Source organism: Neopsephotus bourkii, unplaced genomic scaffold, assembly GCF_033783945.1.
Source record: "Neopsephotus bourkii isolate Nb327-2 ecotype Australia unplaced genomic scaffold, CSIRO-AGI_Nbou_v1 NB_1132, whole genome shotgun sequence".
Classification (NCBI taxonomy): Eukaryota; Metazoa; Chordata; class Aves; order Psittaciformes; family Psittacidae; genus Neopsephotus; species Neopsephotus bourkii.
This window is the reverse complement of record NW_026901618.1, coordinates 1,211,904-1,229,856: the sequence shown is the minus strand read 5'-3', so window position 1 is coordinate 1,229,856 and position 17,953 is coordinate 1,211,904. Positions and strand designations below refer to the sequence as shown.

Below are 17,953 nucleotides of genomic sequence, written 5' to 3'. Positions count from 1 at the left end.
ACAAATTATCTCTTACCCAAAGAATTTCTGTGGTGCAGGAAAGTGGCAGTCCTAACTCTGTTTTTGTTAGATGTCAGGTATCACCCTCCCTTTTGCTCTGGAAAGTTGACAAGTATAGGATTGGGAGTTTAAGCATTCCTAGAGTGCTCTGTTCAGAATGGGCTTGGTACTGTTTAATGGACAATGAGCTATACTGCAGCTGACAAAATACAGATTTCCTGAGCCAAATATATTCAGTTCAAGACATTTTCTTCGGTTATGATGCACAGTAATCTGGCGTGACATAAGGTTTGATTTTGTATGGCAGGTTGCATTGGTTCTGTGGTAAATGGAAGCTGTCCATTACAAAAAATGCTATTATTCCTATAAAAGACAACTGATTTGAAAAAAAGGAGAACTGGTTCAAGTCTCCAGCTTACCTGCACGTGGAACCTTTTACCCAATTCTAAGTACTGTACTTCTCCATTTGCTATGCATTTTCTCCCTCTCTGTCTGAGACAGAATTTGAGAGCTGGAAATTCCCCCTCTGCTGGGAATCATTATGCACAATCTTTTGATTCCATATTTAGTGGACACTTATAATTTTTCTTGTAATATCACAGGGAAGCTTTACATGCTGATAACAAGGCACTAGAAGTCTTAGCGTTTTTACGAGCTTTTCACTTCACTTTCTGATAGGTTTTAGGTGAGAAGGAGAAGCACAGCATTTTGTTATGGCCAAAGATTGCAGTTTCTCGTAAGCTGTATTTTTTCTTTATTTATGAAATACTTTGGTCTGGATAGACTCTTGAGTTACTGTAGGGCTTACTGGGGTAAGCTAAAGTTCAGATTGCTTTTCTCAGGCATGAATTTCAATTAAAACTAAACAACTGATGAACACATTTCCCTAGAGACTGGTTTAAATAGTGGCATTTAATCTGTATAATTCCTAAACTATATTTTCCTACATGTGTAGAGAAAAAAAGAAAAGTTTTGCTTAAGATATTTTGGAAATCATGTTAGAGACTTCTTTAGACTTCAATTTGTCCTTCTTGAAGGGGACCACATAGAGAAATTTTTATTGCAGTTGGATCAAGGCAAAATTTGTATGAAAAAAATCAAAAATAAAAATCTGAACTAAATTGAAAAAATGGTCATACTTTGTCAAAACCGTAACATTTTCAATAGTCATAATGTCAAAGTATTTTTACAAACACTTTTGAATTTAGTTTTGGACTAAATTGCAAGGGTAGTCCCATAATTATACTGCATTTTAGAAGGGGGTTTATTAGCCGATATAATAGAAATTATTATTGAAGGCTCTTTCAGGCCTTATTTACAGCCAGCATTAGCTCAAGAGGTTAGCGGGCAAACAAGCCTGCCAGATATGAAAGAGACAAGAAGAAATGTGTCTTGGCATGCTGGGAAGGCTAAGTATGGAGAAAGCAGCAAGTATTATATTTGATAGCGATGGAATGTAGCCTGAAATGACCCTCTATTCTTGCCTATTGTTAATTTTTTCCCATGCATAAAAATGCCACAGCCTGTGAGTTAAGTTCTTAACAGCAGCTGTCTGGATGGTTGGAGAACAAGCTGTTTACATACGTTGTTACAGATTTTTGATGATGTGTTGTTTTGGTGCCCTACCAAAATGGAGGTTCCCCTGTGATATTGTAAAAACATAGAGATTGTTCTCACTACAGAGATTCCAGTCGAAGCTTGTGAGACAGACAGAAGGGAGGGAGGAAAAAGTGGTTTGTCCAAGGTCATGGTGTAGGTCAGGGGCAGTACCAGCAGGAAAAAGAGGACCCAAACCTCAAGTCTTTCTGGGTTTAGGTAAATAGGGGCATTTACCAGTGTAATTGCTCCCTCGGGTAAGAGTGCCCACATGAAGCATTATGCGGCACAACTCCAGCTGTCGAGGATGCTGGTGCAGTTATGTTAGTAAGCTTTCCCAGGCAGATGAGGCTCTGCTCCTGGCCTTTAACCATGATAACCTCATCGCAAAGAGACCTTCTGCCAAGGAGTGTTGCTGGAAATTTAGCAAGAGGAAGGAAAGAAAAAACAAAATAAAACAGCCCTCACTTCAATTAGAGGAAAAGATAATTCCTTTCAAGTTGAGAGGCTCGGCTCCTGCTGGCCTTTGTTCTTAAGCTTACCCTTGCTGTAATTTCATAGAGCAACTGGAATAATGCCAGTTTGTTCTGTGATTACCCTCAGCTGGAGCACAAAATTAATATCTCACTAAGTAATTCAGTACATGATGGGTGAACATTTAGTTAAACATGCCCTAAAAAGCTAGGATTTTCCATGTTCACTGGTCCAGTGACAATTAATTGCCTGTGTTCATGTGTTTATGGGTCTCAGTAAACAGGTAGCATATTTATGTCTCCATATTACCTTCAGAAATAAACTTCCTTAAGAAAAAAAATCTCATGTTCCCTGATTACAATCTGATTTTAAGTAAACGGGACGTGTGTGTGGGGGGGGAATTGGTGGCTAGCAAGCAGGACTTTGGAGGGAAGGAAGGTATGAAGTGGAGAATTTTATCCCTCTGAAATCATACCACATCTAATACTAGTAGCGTTAAATTAATACGCTGTGAGAGTGAAATGGCTTTGGTTAGTCCTCTTACTGTTTGGGGGTTTGTTTGACATTTTTATCCTAAGAGTTTACACTCAAGACCAGAAGCAATATGTACTAACTTGTGATATAGAGATGCTATAGAATATACCACCTTTGAAAGGCATGTGTACTAGCCTGTGTACAATCCTGGTGTTTTCTGAAAGCCCTAGATTATTGATATGTGATCCTATTTGAGGATACACTGTGATATGCTACAGTCAGTGTTGCTCTCTATTTCTTCATGTTGCATTTCTCTGATATCCCTTTGCTTTATCTCCCCATGAATCTCCTCCAGATCTGAAAGGAAGTACCAGTCCTTTTCTCTGTTAGTTGTATTTGCTTTGGCTTTTACCATGCAATGAGGGTTTGTGGAGAGGAACCCACCATTCTTTGTGACAGCTGGGGCCTTGCTGTTTATTGGTCATGTTACTTAATTCTTTTCCATCTCACAGAATGAATTAACACTTGCAAGGGTTCTGAAATGCGTAGGGAACAGACTGCAGACAAAAGAGTAAGATAAGATAATTTACTTTGGTTGCATCCATTAGCGTCTGCAGAAAGAGGACTTTAACACAGAGTTGGCTGCTAGTTTCTTTTGCTTATGCAAGAGATTATATTAGATGGAAAACACAAACGGTTTGGTATCAGTGAATGCTCACTGTTGTTTGCTTTCCCCCAGAATTTTTCACTCTGCTGCTGTCTGAAGATTTCCTTTAAGATTGGGCCTTTATGTAAAAGTAGACCAATGGAAATACCTGAACCACAGTATTAAGACAGAAGATGATAAAGGGAAGAATAATAAACTTTAATGGCAGATAAATGCCAAGCTTTTGCTGTTGTCCCAAATCCCGTACATTAACTCTTCCAGATTTATTTTAGGCCATCTGTAGCTGTGCCTAATTCTGGACTTTGTGGTGCTTTGATGGTTAGTGCTGAAGAGTGGAGACCAAACCTGGCTCTCCAGGCAGGGGAGGTGTGTGTGTGGTGAAAGCCACCCTCTTGTGAGAGGGAAGCTGAAAATGGTGCCATCTTCCACTACAGAGAGATTTCATTGATCCCAGATACTTAATGCTGTCGTTGTTAAGCAAAGTGTTTGATCGGGGTTTTTTTGTGTGTCTTTTTTCCCCCACCTTCTCACATGCTGTACTGATGGTTGCACCAGGATATATCACTTGTTAGAAATTCAGTTAGCTATCCTTAGGCAAATCAGCTTGATAAATGAACTATTAAATAACAAGATTCAGTGTTCTTCAATATAGTTTTAAGGTACCTGGACTGAAGGAGCTGACAGATCTAGAAATAAAATCAGTATTCTTCTTGTAACCCATTGTAAACAAGCTGTCAAGCATCACTATGGTCTCCTTTGAAATAGCTTTAATGAGTAAATAGAGAGAATAAAAGCAGAGAGACAGTGTGAAAAACATAAGCCTGAGATAATTGTTGTTCTTTTTTTTTCTTTAACCTATTCTACTGCTTTAGGTGGTGGCAGCTGTATTTCTGCTCTCAACAAGCCAATTTTCCCTAGTCCTGACTTTTAGACAATTTTGACATAATTTTGTCTCAGAAGTTAATATTTCTAGAATATGTATTGCTGCTTCTCAAGAGGAAGGAGCTTGAAAATGTTTGAATTGCTCCCTGATGCTGATACCCATGACTTTAGAAGGTCTTGATAGGATAGGCAGAAAGAAAGAAGTGTAAGTAGAAGTGTATTTTAGCAAATAACAGCCTCTGCATTACGTTCTTCTACTCGGTGTCCACTTTTTTCTTTTAAATCACTTTTTATGAATGAAGAAATCTGCATTTTTTTGAAAAGTAAAAATACATCCAAACATATGTAATTTCTGTGCTTCAGGGTGCCAGGAGAAGCAGTCTCTTTTTTTTCCCCTGTCAGTTAACTCTAGGTTTTGTGTCCACGGCTTTGGTTTTTGCTGAGTTTCTTTTCTAAATTCCCTGTTCAAGAGATCCTTATTGCTTGCCTGTCTTGTGAGTCTCCCACCAGGCTGCCATCACAAGAGGCAGCAGTACCCTTGCAGGTGTGCTGCAACTTGGCTTGCTCGCTGGATTCCTGGGAGTGGGCCTCGCTTGGGATTGATAACAAGCCTCCAATAAGAGGGAAAAAAGTTGTGAAGTTTTTTTGCTGTTGCTCACTGGGATCGAACAGCTTGTCTTTTCTTTTGAGGAACATTTATACTTAACACTCAGTAGGCAAACTGCTATTTCAGTTTTGCAAGTGGATTCGGTTATTCAAATGCACAGGCCAGAAAATGAAGGGGATTCTATTTAAACAGTGTGCTCCCAAGTCACAGATGATCTTTTTGATGTCTGTATTTTGCAAATGGAAATTTTCCATTTTCCAGCACTAGCATTTGTTCAGAGGCTGTGTGCTATCTAAATCTGCTTTTGTGGCTGCTCATTTGCATTTTTGCTATGCTGTATTGCCTCCCGACTTCTCCCCTTGGCCCTTACTCTTTTATATTGAATTCCTATTTTTGCTGCCTCCACTCTATCTTGCATCTCCAAAGGCTGAGACATGCAAGGTGCTGAGCACTCAGAACAAACAGTAGATGCTTCTCAGCACCTTGTCAGGATTACAGGTGAAAAGGGAAAAGCAAACCATCTGTGCATATAAGACTTGCTGGGAGGGAGCAGGAGGGAAGTGGAGCTGTTACCTACGCAAGTTAAGAGTCTGGCTTCTCCTGCAGCTCCTGACCCTCTTCTAGTTGTGAGAACTGCTGGTGCTCCTGGCCAGTGTGTCTGACGGAGGTGTGTTGAAATCTTGTGTTGAAATTTTATGGCATGATGTGAAATACTCTCAGTAGTCAGGTGACATAGCCAAAACGGTCCTTCCTGGCCTTAAAATAATGACCACAATAAGCCTTTCATGTTCAGGTAGATCTCTTGGTCAGAATGCATAGTTGTCTACTTCCTCAGTATTTTTTTTTTTCTTTCACCCTGTACACATAGGTTCTTTCTTCCCCCAAATCTGGTTACATGCACTTCTACAAGCAAACCACTTAACAAGAAAAACTGCGTTAATATCCTGAGGGAGAAGTGAGAAGGTGGGGAGAGAAGCACAACAACTTAATTCTGGCAGTTGAAAGAACAGTCTGAAAGTTGTCAGGCTCGAAGTATCACTGTACCGTCAAGTAATCCCTATTCACTTCTGCAGATACCAACCCTCAAACAGTCTATTTCACCCTTGGGAAAAGCAGAGGGAGGGGAGAAAAAAAAAGAGCATAAGCAAGAGTATCACTGGAGTATCACTCATGTCACTACCATGAGATGCAATGTCTTTAAAGCTAAGCAGCAATATATACCATAGGGCTGGGAGATGGGAACTGTGGGCTTCTCCCATTCCTATCTTCCTTCTTCATTCACCTCTGCTCTGAGCTTCCAAGTGACCACACAGTCCTGACCAGCTTGGATTTAAGTAGGAATTGGAAATACTTAGTTTACTCAATTAGTAATTGAGTTTACTCAACCAGTCCTTTCTTCTGAATCTATTTCAGCAGGTTCGGAAGCTGGAGCAATGTGCTCCACTGTGCTTCTCTGGATGTGCAAGAACTCCCAGCTAATGCCTGTGCAGAGCCCCGGGAACAGAGCACTCTGCAGAAGTTTCTCTCCTGAAATAGGAGGGGCAAATACCTGTGTATGCATGGCATGTTGTTCCAATGTATGATACAGGAGTGGTACCTAAATAGTAATTAATAATTATTGATGCTTGATTTCACACAGATGCATGGGCAGTGTTTTGAGCATGTGTGTATGGCTTCCTATGAACTCACTGGCTATGGGGCAGTTATAGTAATCCGTAACGAAACCCTCTGCTTACGAAAACAGCAAACTGCCAGAGTAAAGCGTGATATTTCCATGTTCCTGTCATGTGCAAGCACGTGCCCACAAACCAAAACACAGCTGGCAAGTCTAATTTTAGCTCTACCAGCCTTGAGAAGTGTCCCTTTAAAGAAATTCTTTTTATATTTTTAATTTTTTTTTTCTGGAGCAATTTGGTTGATAATACAGCAGCTGACAATCCTGCTGCACTACTACTGAGGATTTAAATAAAAACAAAAAGAAACTGATGCCCACATTATTCCCTCCCCTCAAAAAAAAAAAAAAAAAGTATAACTAGGCAAAGCCGCTGTAGAAAGGCCCAGGAATCTGATGATATGTTAAAGGAATAAGTGATTTAAAAGAAAGAGGGAGATAAACGCTGTGATTTGCGCACAAGAGGAAACATTTTGTTATTCCCGCACTTTTTTATTAGTAATTTATAGTCCCGTTGCAAGACAAACTCTTCCTCCGAATCTGTCGGAGGCCAAATACGTTTGTGGCCGCGGGGCTGACACAGGTCCTGGGTGTTGCGGCAGGTGTGCTGCTCCGGGCCGGGTGCGGGTCTCACACCTGGGCCTGGGCTGCGGGGTTGCTGCTGCGGTCCGGGGAGCTCGGCCGTTTCAGGGGGGTCAACCAGAGCAGCGGGTAACTTTGTTAGGCACTGTGGAATATTCATACGTCTGGCCGAAGGCCCCCCCATAAGTCAGGCAGGGTGAGTTGCCTCTTTACCCTCTTCCTCCATTTTGTTCGAACTTTAAATAAGCCGAGTCTTATATAAGCGGGCTGACAAAGTATGTATTTAATATGTCTGGCCCCGGGTCGCCCCTCCGCCAAATGCCGAATGACGGTGTGGAGTAGTTATGCGGAGGGGGGTAAAGGGGAGGACGACGACGACGACTTTCCCGCTCGGCGCCCGTGCTCCATGACCTTCCCCTTCTTGCTGCTTAAAAACCCAAACAATATAATACAAAATCAAACCCGAGGCGCCGTGGGGCTCTCTTCCCCCGCCGGCAGGCTTTCCCGAGTCCCACAGCCGCTTTCCGGCGCTCCCCGCTCCCCTCTCCCGCGGGGCCTCAGCCTGCAGGGCTGAGGGGTTGAGGGAGGCCGGCATCGGGGCGCTAGGAACAGCGGGCGCGGCGGGGGCGCGGAGGCGGCCGCGTGGCCTGCGCCGACCTCCCGGGGGAGCGGCGCGCCGAGGTCCCTCCCACCGGTGGCGCGGAGCGGAGGGGGTTTGAATGAAAGACAGGACAAACCCTGAGCACCATGTCACTCCGTGAGGGAGGCAGTGGCAACTAGGCTGGGGAAGGCTCTTCCCTGCCCCCCTTTTTTTTCTTTTTTTTTTTCTTTTTTTTTCCTTTTTTTTAATTTTTCCTTTTTCTTTTTTTTTTTCTTTTTTTTTTTTCCCGTTGGAAGGGGGGCGGGTGGGGAGCGAGAGGGGAGGGCTCGAGCGCGGGGCGAGCCGAGGAGAGAACGAGGAGAGCCAGCGAGCGGCTCTGCGGAGGCTTGGAGTTGGACTATATTCCCGGCTCCTCTCGCAGGACGTTTCCCTCCCGAGCCGGGCAGCGGGCACCGCCGCCGGAGGCACGCCGCTTGCTGCCGCCAGCGGGGAAGGCGGGCTGCTCCGCCGCGGGCAGCCGGGCAGGGGCTTCCACCCGCCCCGCTCACCCACCCCCTTCTCTTCACACACACACGTATATGTGCGTGCGGGCGCGTTTTTGGCTGCTCTGGAAGTAACGCGCGGTAGACGGCGAGGAAGTCTCGGCAGCCTCCCCAGTCGCCCGCGCTGTCAGGAATAGCGGCGTGAAAGGAAGAAAGGCCCTGGGGCACTACACCCTGCCAACGAGTTCCCTGCACCAGCCAGAAGGACTCCAGCTACATGGGCAAACGCCTGGACCAGCAGCCAATGTACCCCCAGTACACCTACTACTACCCCCACTATCTCCAAACCAAGGTAGGGGCCGGCGAGGCCGGGCGCTCGGCGGGTGATGGGAAGGGAGCGGCGCGAATTGCGGGCTCGCCTCGCCTCTTCGGCGATTTTCCCGGCGCTTCCTCGGGTTCGGTGTCACGCAGAGCCGAGCTGATAGGCAGAAGGCAGGCATGAGAGAGGCAGAAAGGTTACTGTCTGTCCTGCTCTTCGTGTCTGTCTTTATTTTGTGTTATTTATTTATTTTTCCCCAAGGGCTGCCGGCGTCGGCTAATTCCTTTTATTGTTTGGGGAGACCGCTGCGGTTAACGCTATCGTAACACGGGGCAGGTAGTGTGTTTACTTGTGGCATGGGATAAAGATTGCTCTGGTCAGTATCAGGCACAAAACACTGGTTTTGGTGGCTCTTCCAGTGATCTCTGCAGTCTATTCGGAGCTTAAAAGCATTTTGCTGTTAGAAAAGCTGTCTGTGGCAACTCAAACTTTTAATCAGCTGAGGAGGAGATGCTGTGGAGCTCGGAGGAGAGCTTGGAGCTAACCGAGTGTAAATCTGGCGGAGTTTGTTTCAGTGTTTTGCACTTCTTTTAATATTTAATTCCATATTGAGGATGATACGGCTGTACTCGGTTGTATTTAAAAGGTTTAGGAATAGAGGGGAGCTACTTTTGGAGAGTGTATCCAAGCGCGGACTCTTCCTTTATTTTTTACCTTAATAATTTTTAAAATGCTAGCAGACTGGAAAGCAGGCCTGTGTCTCCTAAAGAGACTGAGGGAAGTTGGTGCTACCTGGCCATGAGTTAGTTAATTAAAGCTTTATTTTTCTAATGCCACTGTATAATAGTCAGCTCTCTGAAAAGATTTCCTGTGTGACCAAGGGACAGTAACAAAAGAAAGCCCTAAACTGAAAGCGTGCAAACCCTGTTAGAACACTGCATTTAAAAAAACCCGAAGCATATAGGAAAAGAAAAAAAAGGGGGGGGGGGGAGGGGATACTGTTCTGAAGCGTGACCTCACCCCCACAGATTAACAGTTTAAGTCAATAATGAACGTCCTTTGGGGGGGAGGGGGGAATAGGCAGGGTGCATACATGTGTGCCATATCATACACATACACACATTGTGCTTCTGTGGCAAATCTAACACATGGGACATTTGACATGTGCGTCTGTGTGTGGTGAAGTGCCACAGGGGAGGCTGACTTCTCCAGACTTTTGGTTTTAAGCATGTTGATCTGGCTGCAATCCTGAAAGGATAAATTGTATTTCCTTGTCAATAAAAATTACTTTCCCGTTAATGTTTATAGCCCTACCGCATTGTATAAATTAACTAATTGTAAAAATGGCAATTCAGGCTGGTTGAAGTTGCAATGACACCAGAACCACTCAGTATGATTACAGCCTTGTAATTCATGGCAGGGTTATCTCTCACTTCTTTGCTCTGCTGTTTCTTGTGTTGTGCAGATTTTTTTTTTTATGTCTAAAGTTTAGACTTTTTTAATTTTGTATTTTGGCCCGATTTATATTGGGTGGTGCATTGCTTTGTTTGATTTGGGTTTTTTCCCCCCTCTTTTCCTTTCAAGGTCGATCCAAATTGCATTTTACCTTTGTGACCATTTAGTGTGTATTGTTGCTGTTGCAGCAGCAGCCCGTCACTAGCTTGACTGCAATACTGCCTATAGCTTTAACTGTTTGGGGGATTGGGGGACACAGACTGATGCTATTCCTCAAAACCTGGCAAGCCAAGGACATGAAACAATTGATGGTGGTTTTTTGAAAGAACAATAGCCTCGAGTATTGGAGGAGAAATATTGGACATTCCATGCCTTTTAGTCACGTAGCTTACATTTTGCCAGACTTTTTTTTTTTTACTTTTTATTTTTTTTTATTTCCCTTTTCCTTTTTTTTTTTTTTTTTTTGCTTATTTTTAAACTTTGTAAAATAAGCTTTTTGAGAAAGTTAACCTTGTATTTGGGCTTAAAATAGTAACGATAGCTTTTTGGTACCATAGTTTTTTTTTTAAGTCGTTGCTTTAAAAATAAATTAAACCACTTTTATAGCCGGTATATAAAATTATCAACCCTGTGAAAAGTTGTGTGCATCTGTCTTTGCACACATGCACTGTTACTGGAAGAACAGGTAAAATTTCAAATTGGTGATGCATTTTTATGTGGCAATTTTTCTTATTTTCCTTGCTCCACAGTTAAGTGCATACATAAAACCTAAATAATAAACATATAAATACATGTATGTAGACACACATGTACAGGTATTTCTCCTCTATAGACCTTGAGAGTATAGAGTACTGCAGACAGGCAGCATCTGGATTTTGTTACTTTAAAGCTAGCCATCAGCTTCTGGGACATTTTAAAGCAGTTAGATGCATTGTATTTCTAAAGCTAATAGGTAATCAAATAGTGTTGTGGTGGAGAGCTGTATCTTTTATCATACCTATTGGAGCAGCACGTATTTATATGATGATTCCTGTATGATTCCAGCCATCCTATGAATTCTGGCTTTTTGTTTTCCACAAGCTGCATGGCAGAATTCAGCTCTACAGAAAGAATGTTGTCTTACGCTCATAGTCATGCACGCTGAGGGGGGAGTGCCATTTATTTATGATTAAGAAAGAAATTCTAGTCTTTCTTATGGCATTTGTGTACCACTTGTGAAATGCAGCGCGGCAGCACGTTCAACAAAGTTTGGAAATCCATGTTCCCTAGAATATTTGGGTGAAGTGCTGTTTTTGCTTGGCTTGTTTGGAGAAGTTGTCTCTGTTCTTTGAGAAGTACCGTGTTATTGTACATCATGTCCTTCTCATGGGGGAGCACAGGGCTGCTCAAGATCTCAGAGTACAGTCTATGTTTGTGTCTTCTAACATAGCTAGCTCGTTGTTGCACAGAGATGGTGTAAATGAATAGCTATATGGGTGATGGAATTATAAATAGAAAAAATGGATTCCATATGTTTGTCTGATTGCTGTAAGTTTTTAGTGTTTCGTGGCCTTTTGTGGAACATGGAACATTCACTCTTATTATCCAGTTTACTCGTGTTCCTTCATTACCAGATGCCCCCATGAAGCTTAAACTTTAATTGCAGGTTTAAGCAAACCTGTTGTTATCCAAAAATGAAATGGGGGGGGGGGGGGGGGGGGGGGGGGGGAGTAGGATAATTTTTAAGAGACAAGTGCAAGGAATTTAATATGTTTCTTAAGTACAAGCACCGAGTTTGAAGAAAGGCATAATGTTCCTTTTCTTGTTTTGGCACGATGCTGTCTGACAATTGCAGTTTGAAAGTACAGTGTTGGAAGTTCTTTAGGCAGATCCTGAGAGCAGAGTCCAGTTGTTGTAGGAGTTTATTTCAGAATAAACATTTTTAATTACTGTTGTAAATGAAGGGCAGTCTTGTGTCCTTTCTACAAAAAATACTGCATGGAGGTGGTTCAGCTCATGTATATCTGATGAGAATCTGTAACAGTTTTTGATTTTATTTGGAGATGTTAAGTGAATTTCCTTAGTTGCATCCTTGCTGATGGTGTAACTCCTCAAAAAACTGGTTTACAGGAGTATGTCATAAATTGTCGCATATGAAATGATAATGATGCCAAATCTTGCATTGTGGTCTGAATTTCTTTCCTTAATCTCTTGCTTGCCAAAGCAAGTTCTTTTCTCTTTGCCATTTTGGACAGAGGAAAAGAAAACTAAGCCCCATGAAAGATCAGGTAAGGACGTGAAAAGTATTAACATATCTACTTGAATATATTTGAAAGAGTCTCTAATTTGGTCAATGCTGTGTTTTCTCATTGTTCTCTGCAGTTTATAGCTAGACCTAGCACTGGGGTAAGCTTTTTCTGCAAACAGGCTACTGAAAAATTCTGAATCACTTGTGTAGAAAGGAGGAGGTGTCACAGTTAACTGCTGATGGGCATTGTTTGGTTTACGATTGCTGTACCTGCCTTTGGGGTAAATCTGTGCCAGTTTAGGAGCTATTTCTGTGTGGTTTGCTTTCATGCATTCTCCAAGTATTTCTTACCTATTAGTCATGGTTTGGGTTTGGTAGTTTAACTTTAGTGTTGACTTTGCTACCCAGAAGGCTGAAATACTCCAGAGAGGTGATGTTTACTGTACTCTCAATACCTCTTCATCTCTATGCCTGATGCACATGTGAACACATGCAAAAGGAAGAAATGTGATTTCCCAACACCTACATGAATAAAATCCTGTCTCTATGGATGTGGAAAGTCTGAAGACTGGCCTGCAGGCAAGAATGGCTTAATGAGCATGTCTGTGAAGTGACAGATATGTGCCCCAGCTGAGTCAAAAAACAATTGGGAAATTCAAACTCAGAAGAGTTTAAGCTCCATTAAGTAATTTTACAGGTACAGATGTGGGGGTGTGTATCTGTTTTGTTATGTTTCCTTTTTGTCTTTTTTAGGACATCCTTTGGCATGAAGGAATTGGGGACCTCTCTCAGTTGCATGTCATGAGCATGCCTCCCTCCTTACTACTCTGTCATCCTCATATTTCAGGAATCAGTGCAAAGCTCTTGCTTCTCTTCACCTTGTACCTATGAATCCTGTGCTATTTTGTCACTCACGTTTCTGTTTAGCGAGTTTACGGCATTCCCCACTTTTTGCCATCTGGCCATACAGAAGGCCTTGAAGAAACTGTTCCAGATACGGAGATGCCTGACAGGCTTCTCTGGCTGGTAGTGTTCAGATTGTGTTTGGTGCCTGGTGTGAAGCAGGGGTCAGGTGTAAGGAGTAATTCATCAACCACACACTGATTTCAGGCTGCATTTCCAACCATCTGCAGCTTGGATTGCTGCCAGAGCTCAAAAGTCTAGCTGGAGCCCATGTGATCATGCCAAAGTAAAGGCAAACACTTGCAAATAGAGAAATGCATTTCTAGGAATGAAGTTCATTCACACTTAGTCTCTGTTTGATTCAGTATGTCACAGTGTGTTTTAAATGTCTCTGAGAACTGTCCGAAAGAAATATGAATTTGTTTAAATGCCATTTAAAAATATTTAAGCCTGGCTGTAATTCTGACAGTAATATTAATATCTAACTCTCATATTTTGCTAGTTGCTTTAAACAGTAAGTAAGATAAAAGTTACGTTCCTCTGGAAAATGCAGAAATATACAAACTCATTTGTTTTCCATTACCGTTTGCCATTTACCCTTACATGCTTGGTTTAAAATACTTTTGTTGCTATAAGGGACACCATGATATATATTATAATAATGTTGAATCTTTTGGTCTTTTTTTTTTTTTCATTCATCTGTTGTTTCAATGCAAGCTTGTTTAAATTAAAACAATTTAAAAAAAATACCCCCCCCCCAACCACACAACCCCCCTCCCCCCAAGCAACCTGTGGGAAAGTTTAGATTTTCACTCTATCAAACATTTGTGTGTTACTGTATTCTACAGATATTTATTTTGCAAGTAGATATTTTACTTCATTACCAAAAGGTGGGGGTTATGAGCACTTGCCAGATTAGGCCATATAGATCTTGCTTCGGCAAATGCTGTGTGTTAGTAGGATTGTTAGTGTTAGAACACTTTATACAAGGTGCCCCTTCAAAATTAAGCACAATGCAAACTGAACTTTTTAATTCATGGGGGTCTTTCAAAGTAAGCACGATGGTATATTTGCACTTGAATTCAAGTATCTTGGTTAAAATTATTGGAATGTCAGTTCTTGAACTTCTACAAATTAAAAAACAGATAAGAAAATTTGTATTCCAAGTAGAATGCTGGAGTTCATTTCAGGTCTTGCAGCAAGTAGCCTGGATAGCATTCCCTTTGCATATAATTGCAAGCAGGGGGTTTTAATTATTTTTTTTTTGTGTGTGTGGGGGGGAAGTGGGTTTGTCACAATCTACACTCCAGGCAGGCCCTTTGAGTTCATTTGCAAGCAAGCCCATTCCGGAGTGTCCAAGAGGAGAAGCATATTTAAGAACAAAACCAAAAAGCCAACAAGTGAGCTGTTTTTATTATTTTCTTGTTACTGAAGAAAAGTCTTTTAATGTTAGAAATTTAATGTAGAGGAAAATGGTTAATGTGTCTCCAGAACTTTCTTCCGCTGCTGCATTAAAATTGTGTTTTGTAACAGTCTCATCAGCTACAGCTGTATGTGATTAAATAGTGTAATATCAAAAGCATGTGTGAATAAGAGCTTTTATGATATAGTTGTTTCATACCAAAGACTGCAGATGGGCAGAGAAGGGAGACTGAGAACAGTGATCTACTTGGATATTGTCAAGCCTATATTGTGAGGGTTTGTGTAGTGATGTTTTGCAATTGCTTTCCCACTCATGGGCAAGATGGAGTGATGGAGGAAAATTTAGAAGTAAACACTTTTACACAGAAAGCTACTCTCAGTGTGCATGGTATCTGCTTGAGAATGGTGTCTACTGATGCAGAATGACATACCCGTGTTTTAAGTAGCTGATTAACAATAATATTCTTGAATAGAAGTTATAATGAGAGGGATCTGTTCTGCTTCCTTTCAAAAAAAATCAATGAAAGAGCTTCAGTTGCATTCAGGAGGGCAGAATCAGGCCCACAAAGCACATACTGCTCTCTGTGGCGAAACCAGGGCAGCTGGACAATATGCAGGTTTTTATATTAAAGAAAAAACATTACAAAGGAAAAAAGAATTGTCTGTCAAAAAGATTCTGCAGTTGTATAAGTGGATGAGGACATACTTCACCTGATGTTTAACAGCATTTTGAGTTTTCTGTGGCTACAATTTCTATTTATCATTATTCTGGTTTATGGTTTTAGAGACTGAACAGCAAGAAGCAGATGTTCTGTCTGTCTGTCTCTCTGCCCACAGTGGAGAGATGATTTATACATAGTGGAAGTTTAATTGCTATAGGAGATGTCTCACATGGAGCCCTGTGCCTGTAATGAAGATCAGCAATTTATACGAGAAAATAAGCACGGTTAATCCACTGAAAGTAAAGGATAAATGGAGAGCTGGGTTTGATTATTTGTATAATTGGTAAGGTAAAATACTATGTAGCCTCTTCGAAATTTGAAGGAAGTCTGTTTTCTCTGTAGGTCTTTTCTGAGATACGATGTTTCTAAATGGACAAGTGAAGTAAGGGTTGCTTGTCACATCTGTGGTTGCAGATTGGAGGCTCCTGTTGAATCCTGCAGCCATACTGTCTGCTTGATTTTGTTGGTTTACAGTAAAGTCTAATATCTTCTCCTAGAAGTTTTTATTAGCTGAAAGGCTTTTCAGGCCTGACATTGTCAAATAAGAGAAAAAAGATTATTTGTCCTACTTCTGCATGGAAAGGCTTTTTTTTCCCCACCTTCATTCTTTCTTCTTGTCTTCCTTGTTTGTTTCCATGCTTGCACAGGCAGGAATAAATTCCCTCTCTGATTATTTGTTGTAAAGTCAACTAGAGTATCAAATGTGGTTGTTTATTTAGAAAGTAAATATTTACATTTTTAAGTGTTTCATTTGTGGTGGTAAAATTATGCAGGTGAAATTATTTGGACAGATTTTTCTATAAGGGTTCCTCTGTTAATTGTATTGACTTCATTCAGATGCAAATGAATGAAATAAACCACCTGACCTATATTGATCATAGCAGAAGCCAGAAGACGCATAAGATTGCGTGTTTACAATGTAAAGCTCTGATATTCTGTTCCTCGTTGGTGTCTCCATGACACATGCTTTATGGACGGTACCCTGTGGTTGATGGTAATTTATGGGCTGTCATGCAGTGGAAGTGATGTCACTCCTGTGTGATTCAAATTTATTCAAGAAGAAAAGTTGTTCAACAGATTCATATCTCCCCTCCCCAGGTATAAATCAAACAGCAGTTTGTTCTTATTCGGTGAGTTTATGTTAATATACTAAATCCTGAAGCTGCACTTAAATACTCCACTGCAGAGTGTGGCAGAGAAGAGCAGGAGAATCCTATGGATGGACCAACATGATGTTGTTTTATGTAACTGATTGCTCATTTGGCTTCTCTCCCGCTCCCTTCCCCAGTCCCTTTCACAGCCCTTCCTGTGCCCAGCTATATTTAGAGATCAGCCAGGCTGAGCCATTCAAAGTTCAGTATCGATGCTGTGCGGGAGCCTGACCTTTCCTCATGCAGCCTCATGCCGATGGGAGGCAGCAGGACTGGATCAGCCGTAGGGTCCTGTTTGACTTGCATGCAAGAAACTCTGGTTATCTGAAACAACATGAGGTGCAATCGAGTTGCCTTCCTGGGTGAGAAGCTGGCAGCCTTTGCCCCAGGGTTATCGGTGGGCAAGAGGCAGACTGAAGATGCAGTAGGTAGGGCAGAGGGCTTTTTTTTTTTTTTTTGGATGCACAGTGCCAGAGCTGGCAAAACTTTGAGGTGGTGTGTTGGTGACCTGTGAGATAAAAGGAGATTAGGGGACTTCAGGTGAAGGTGTTTTGCCAGAGGAGGAGATAAGGGAGCCTGGTGTACTGCTACCTCACAAAAGGTTTTTAAAGCTAGGTATCCATAGTTACAGCAGGAGAGTTAAAATCTAGATTTCAGGGACTCACCTGGTGTAATGTCCTCCTTCCCTTTAAAGAGGACAGTATTTGGTAGTTCTTAAATCTGGAATGATGTGCCTGTGTGATTTCCCTGGTGCTCAGAGAACTGCCTGTTTAAAGTTTGCTCTATTTTCCCCTCATGCTCTAATTTTTCCAGCTGTGGGGAAAAAAATAAAAGGGGCATTGCAATTCTTAGCCATATAAGGGGGACTTGTTACTTTCTTTATGTGGTTGGGAATTGTTTCTCCTTTTGGTCTTCAAAGGCTGTTGCTGCTGAGTTTGCTTTAAAGGGAGGGAACTACTTCTTGCTCAGACAAAGGCTGCAATCCTTATTTCTTCTTTCTCACATTTCTCTGACCTTTTATTGGCGGACAAGCATATGAATAAATTTTGCTTGTTGGTATCATGAAAGTTGATGGATGCTCTTAGGAAAAGAGAAGCATAATGGGAAATGCAGTCTTCATTTTGTTCTCTCATTTTAGAGTGATGAATTTGGTTTAGTGCCAGTTAGTAAGTACATGACCTTTTCCCTACATCTTTTGATTCATGAAGGGGGTGTCAGAGCTGTGTTAGTGATCTCTCATTTCAGCTTTTAGCAAACTATGAAATATTAAAAATGAATTAGGTCACTTGAAGCTCCCCTAATGTGTCTGTGGTGCAGGATGGTGATTTCATATTAATGAAGCATAACACACAGCTTAAAAAAAAATAATCCAGTTTATTGTGAACACACAAACAGCAGGGATGCATTGCTTGTAAGAATATTTTATCTTGAAAATGTTATCTTTCTAAGACAAACTGAACAAGATATTTTGCAAAGATGGTGTTATCGGCAGCATTCAGTCAGTGTTCATTCCAGAAAATTGTATCTGCTTTTCAGCCTAATTGAAGCTAAGTTTTTTAGTATATTTACTTTAAGACCAGAACTGCTGACAAGACTTCCTTTAGTATCAACTGAGATGTGTCTACACAGCTGTTGATATTCAGCTTAGCTGATACACACAAACTTACAATCTACTGTTTGTAACTGAATAGTATAATACGTACTTGTTTTGTGTGCA

The 17,953-nt window shown here is 41.5% G+C and overlaps 1 protein-coding gene across 6 annotated transcripts in view; it reads left to right on the top strand.

Moving 5' to 3' along the window:
- RBMS3 (RNA binding motif single stranded interacting protein 3) overlaps positions 1-17,953 on the top strand; it is a 742,307-nt gene that overhangs the window by 271,944 nt on the left and 452,410 nt on the right. For 3 of the 6 annotated variants that reach the window (XM_061362644.1, XM_061362643.1, XM_061362645.1), the window contains exon 1: positions 7,833-8,389. The exons of 2 other annotated variants lie outside the window; for them this stretch is intronic. In XM_061362644.1, coding sequence (XP_061218628.1) covers positions 8,315-8,389 — 75 coding nt within the window. In that variant the 5' untranslated portion in view covers positions 7,833-8,314. Of the gene's footprint in view, positions 1-7,832; positions 8,390-8,617; positions 8,693-17,953 lie in introns of those variants that run through there. One more of the 6 variants, XM_061362646.1, reaches the window with a different exon arrangement.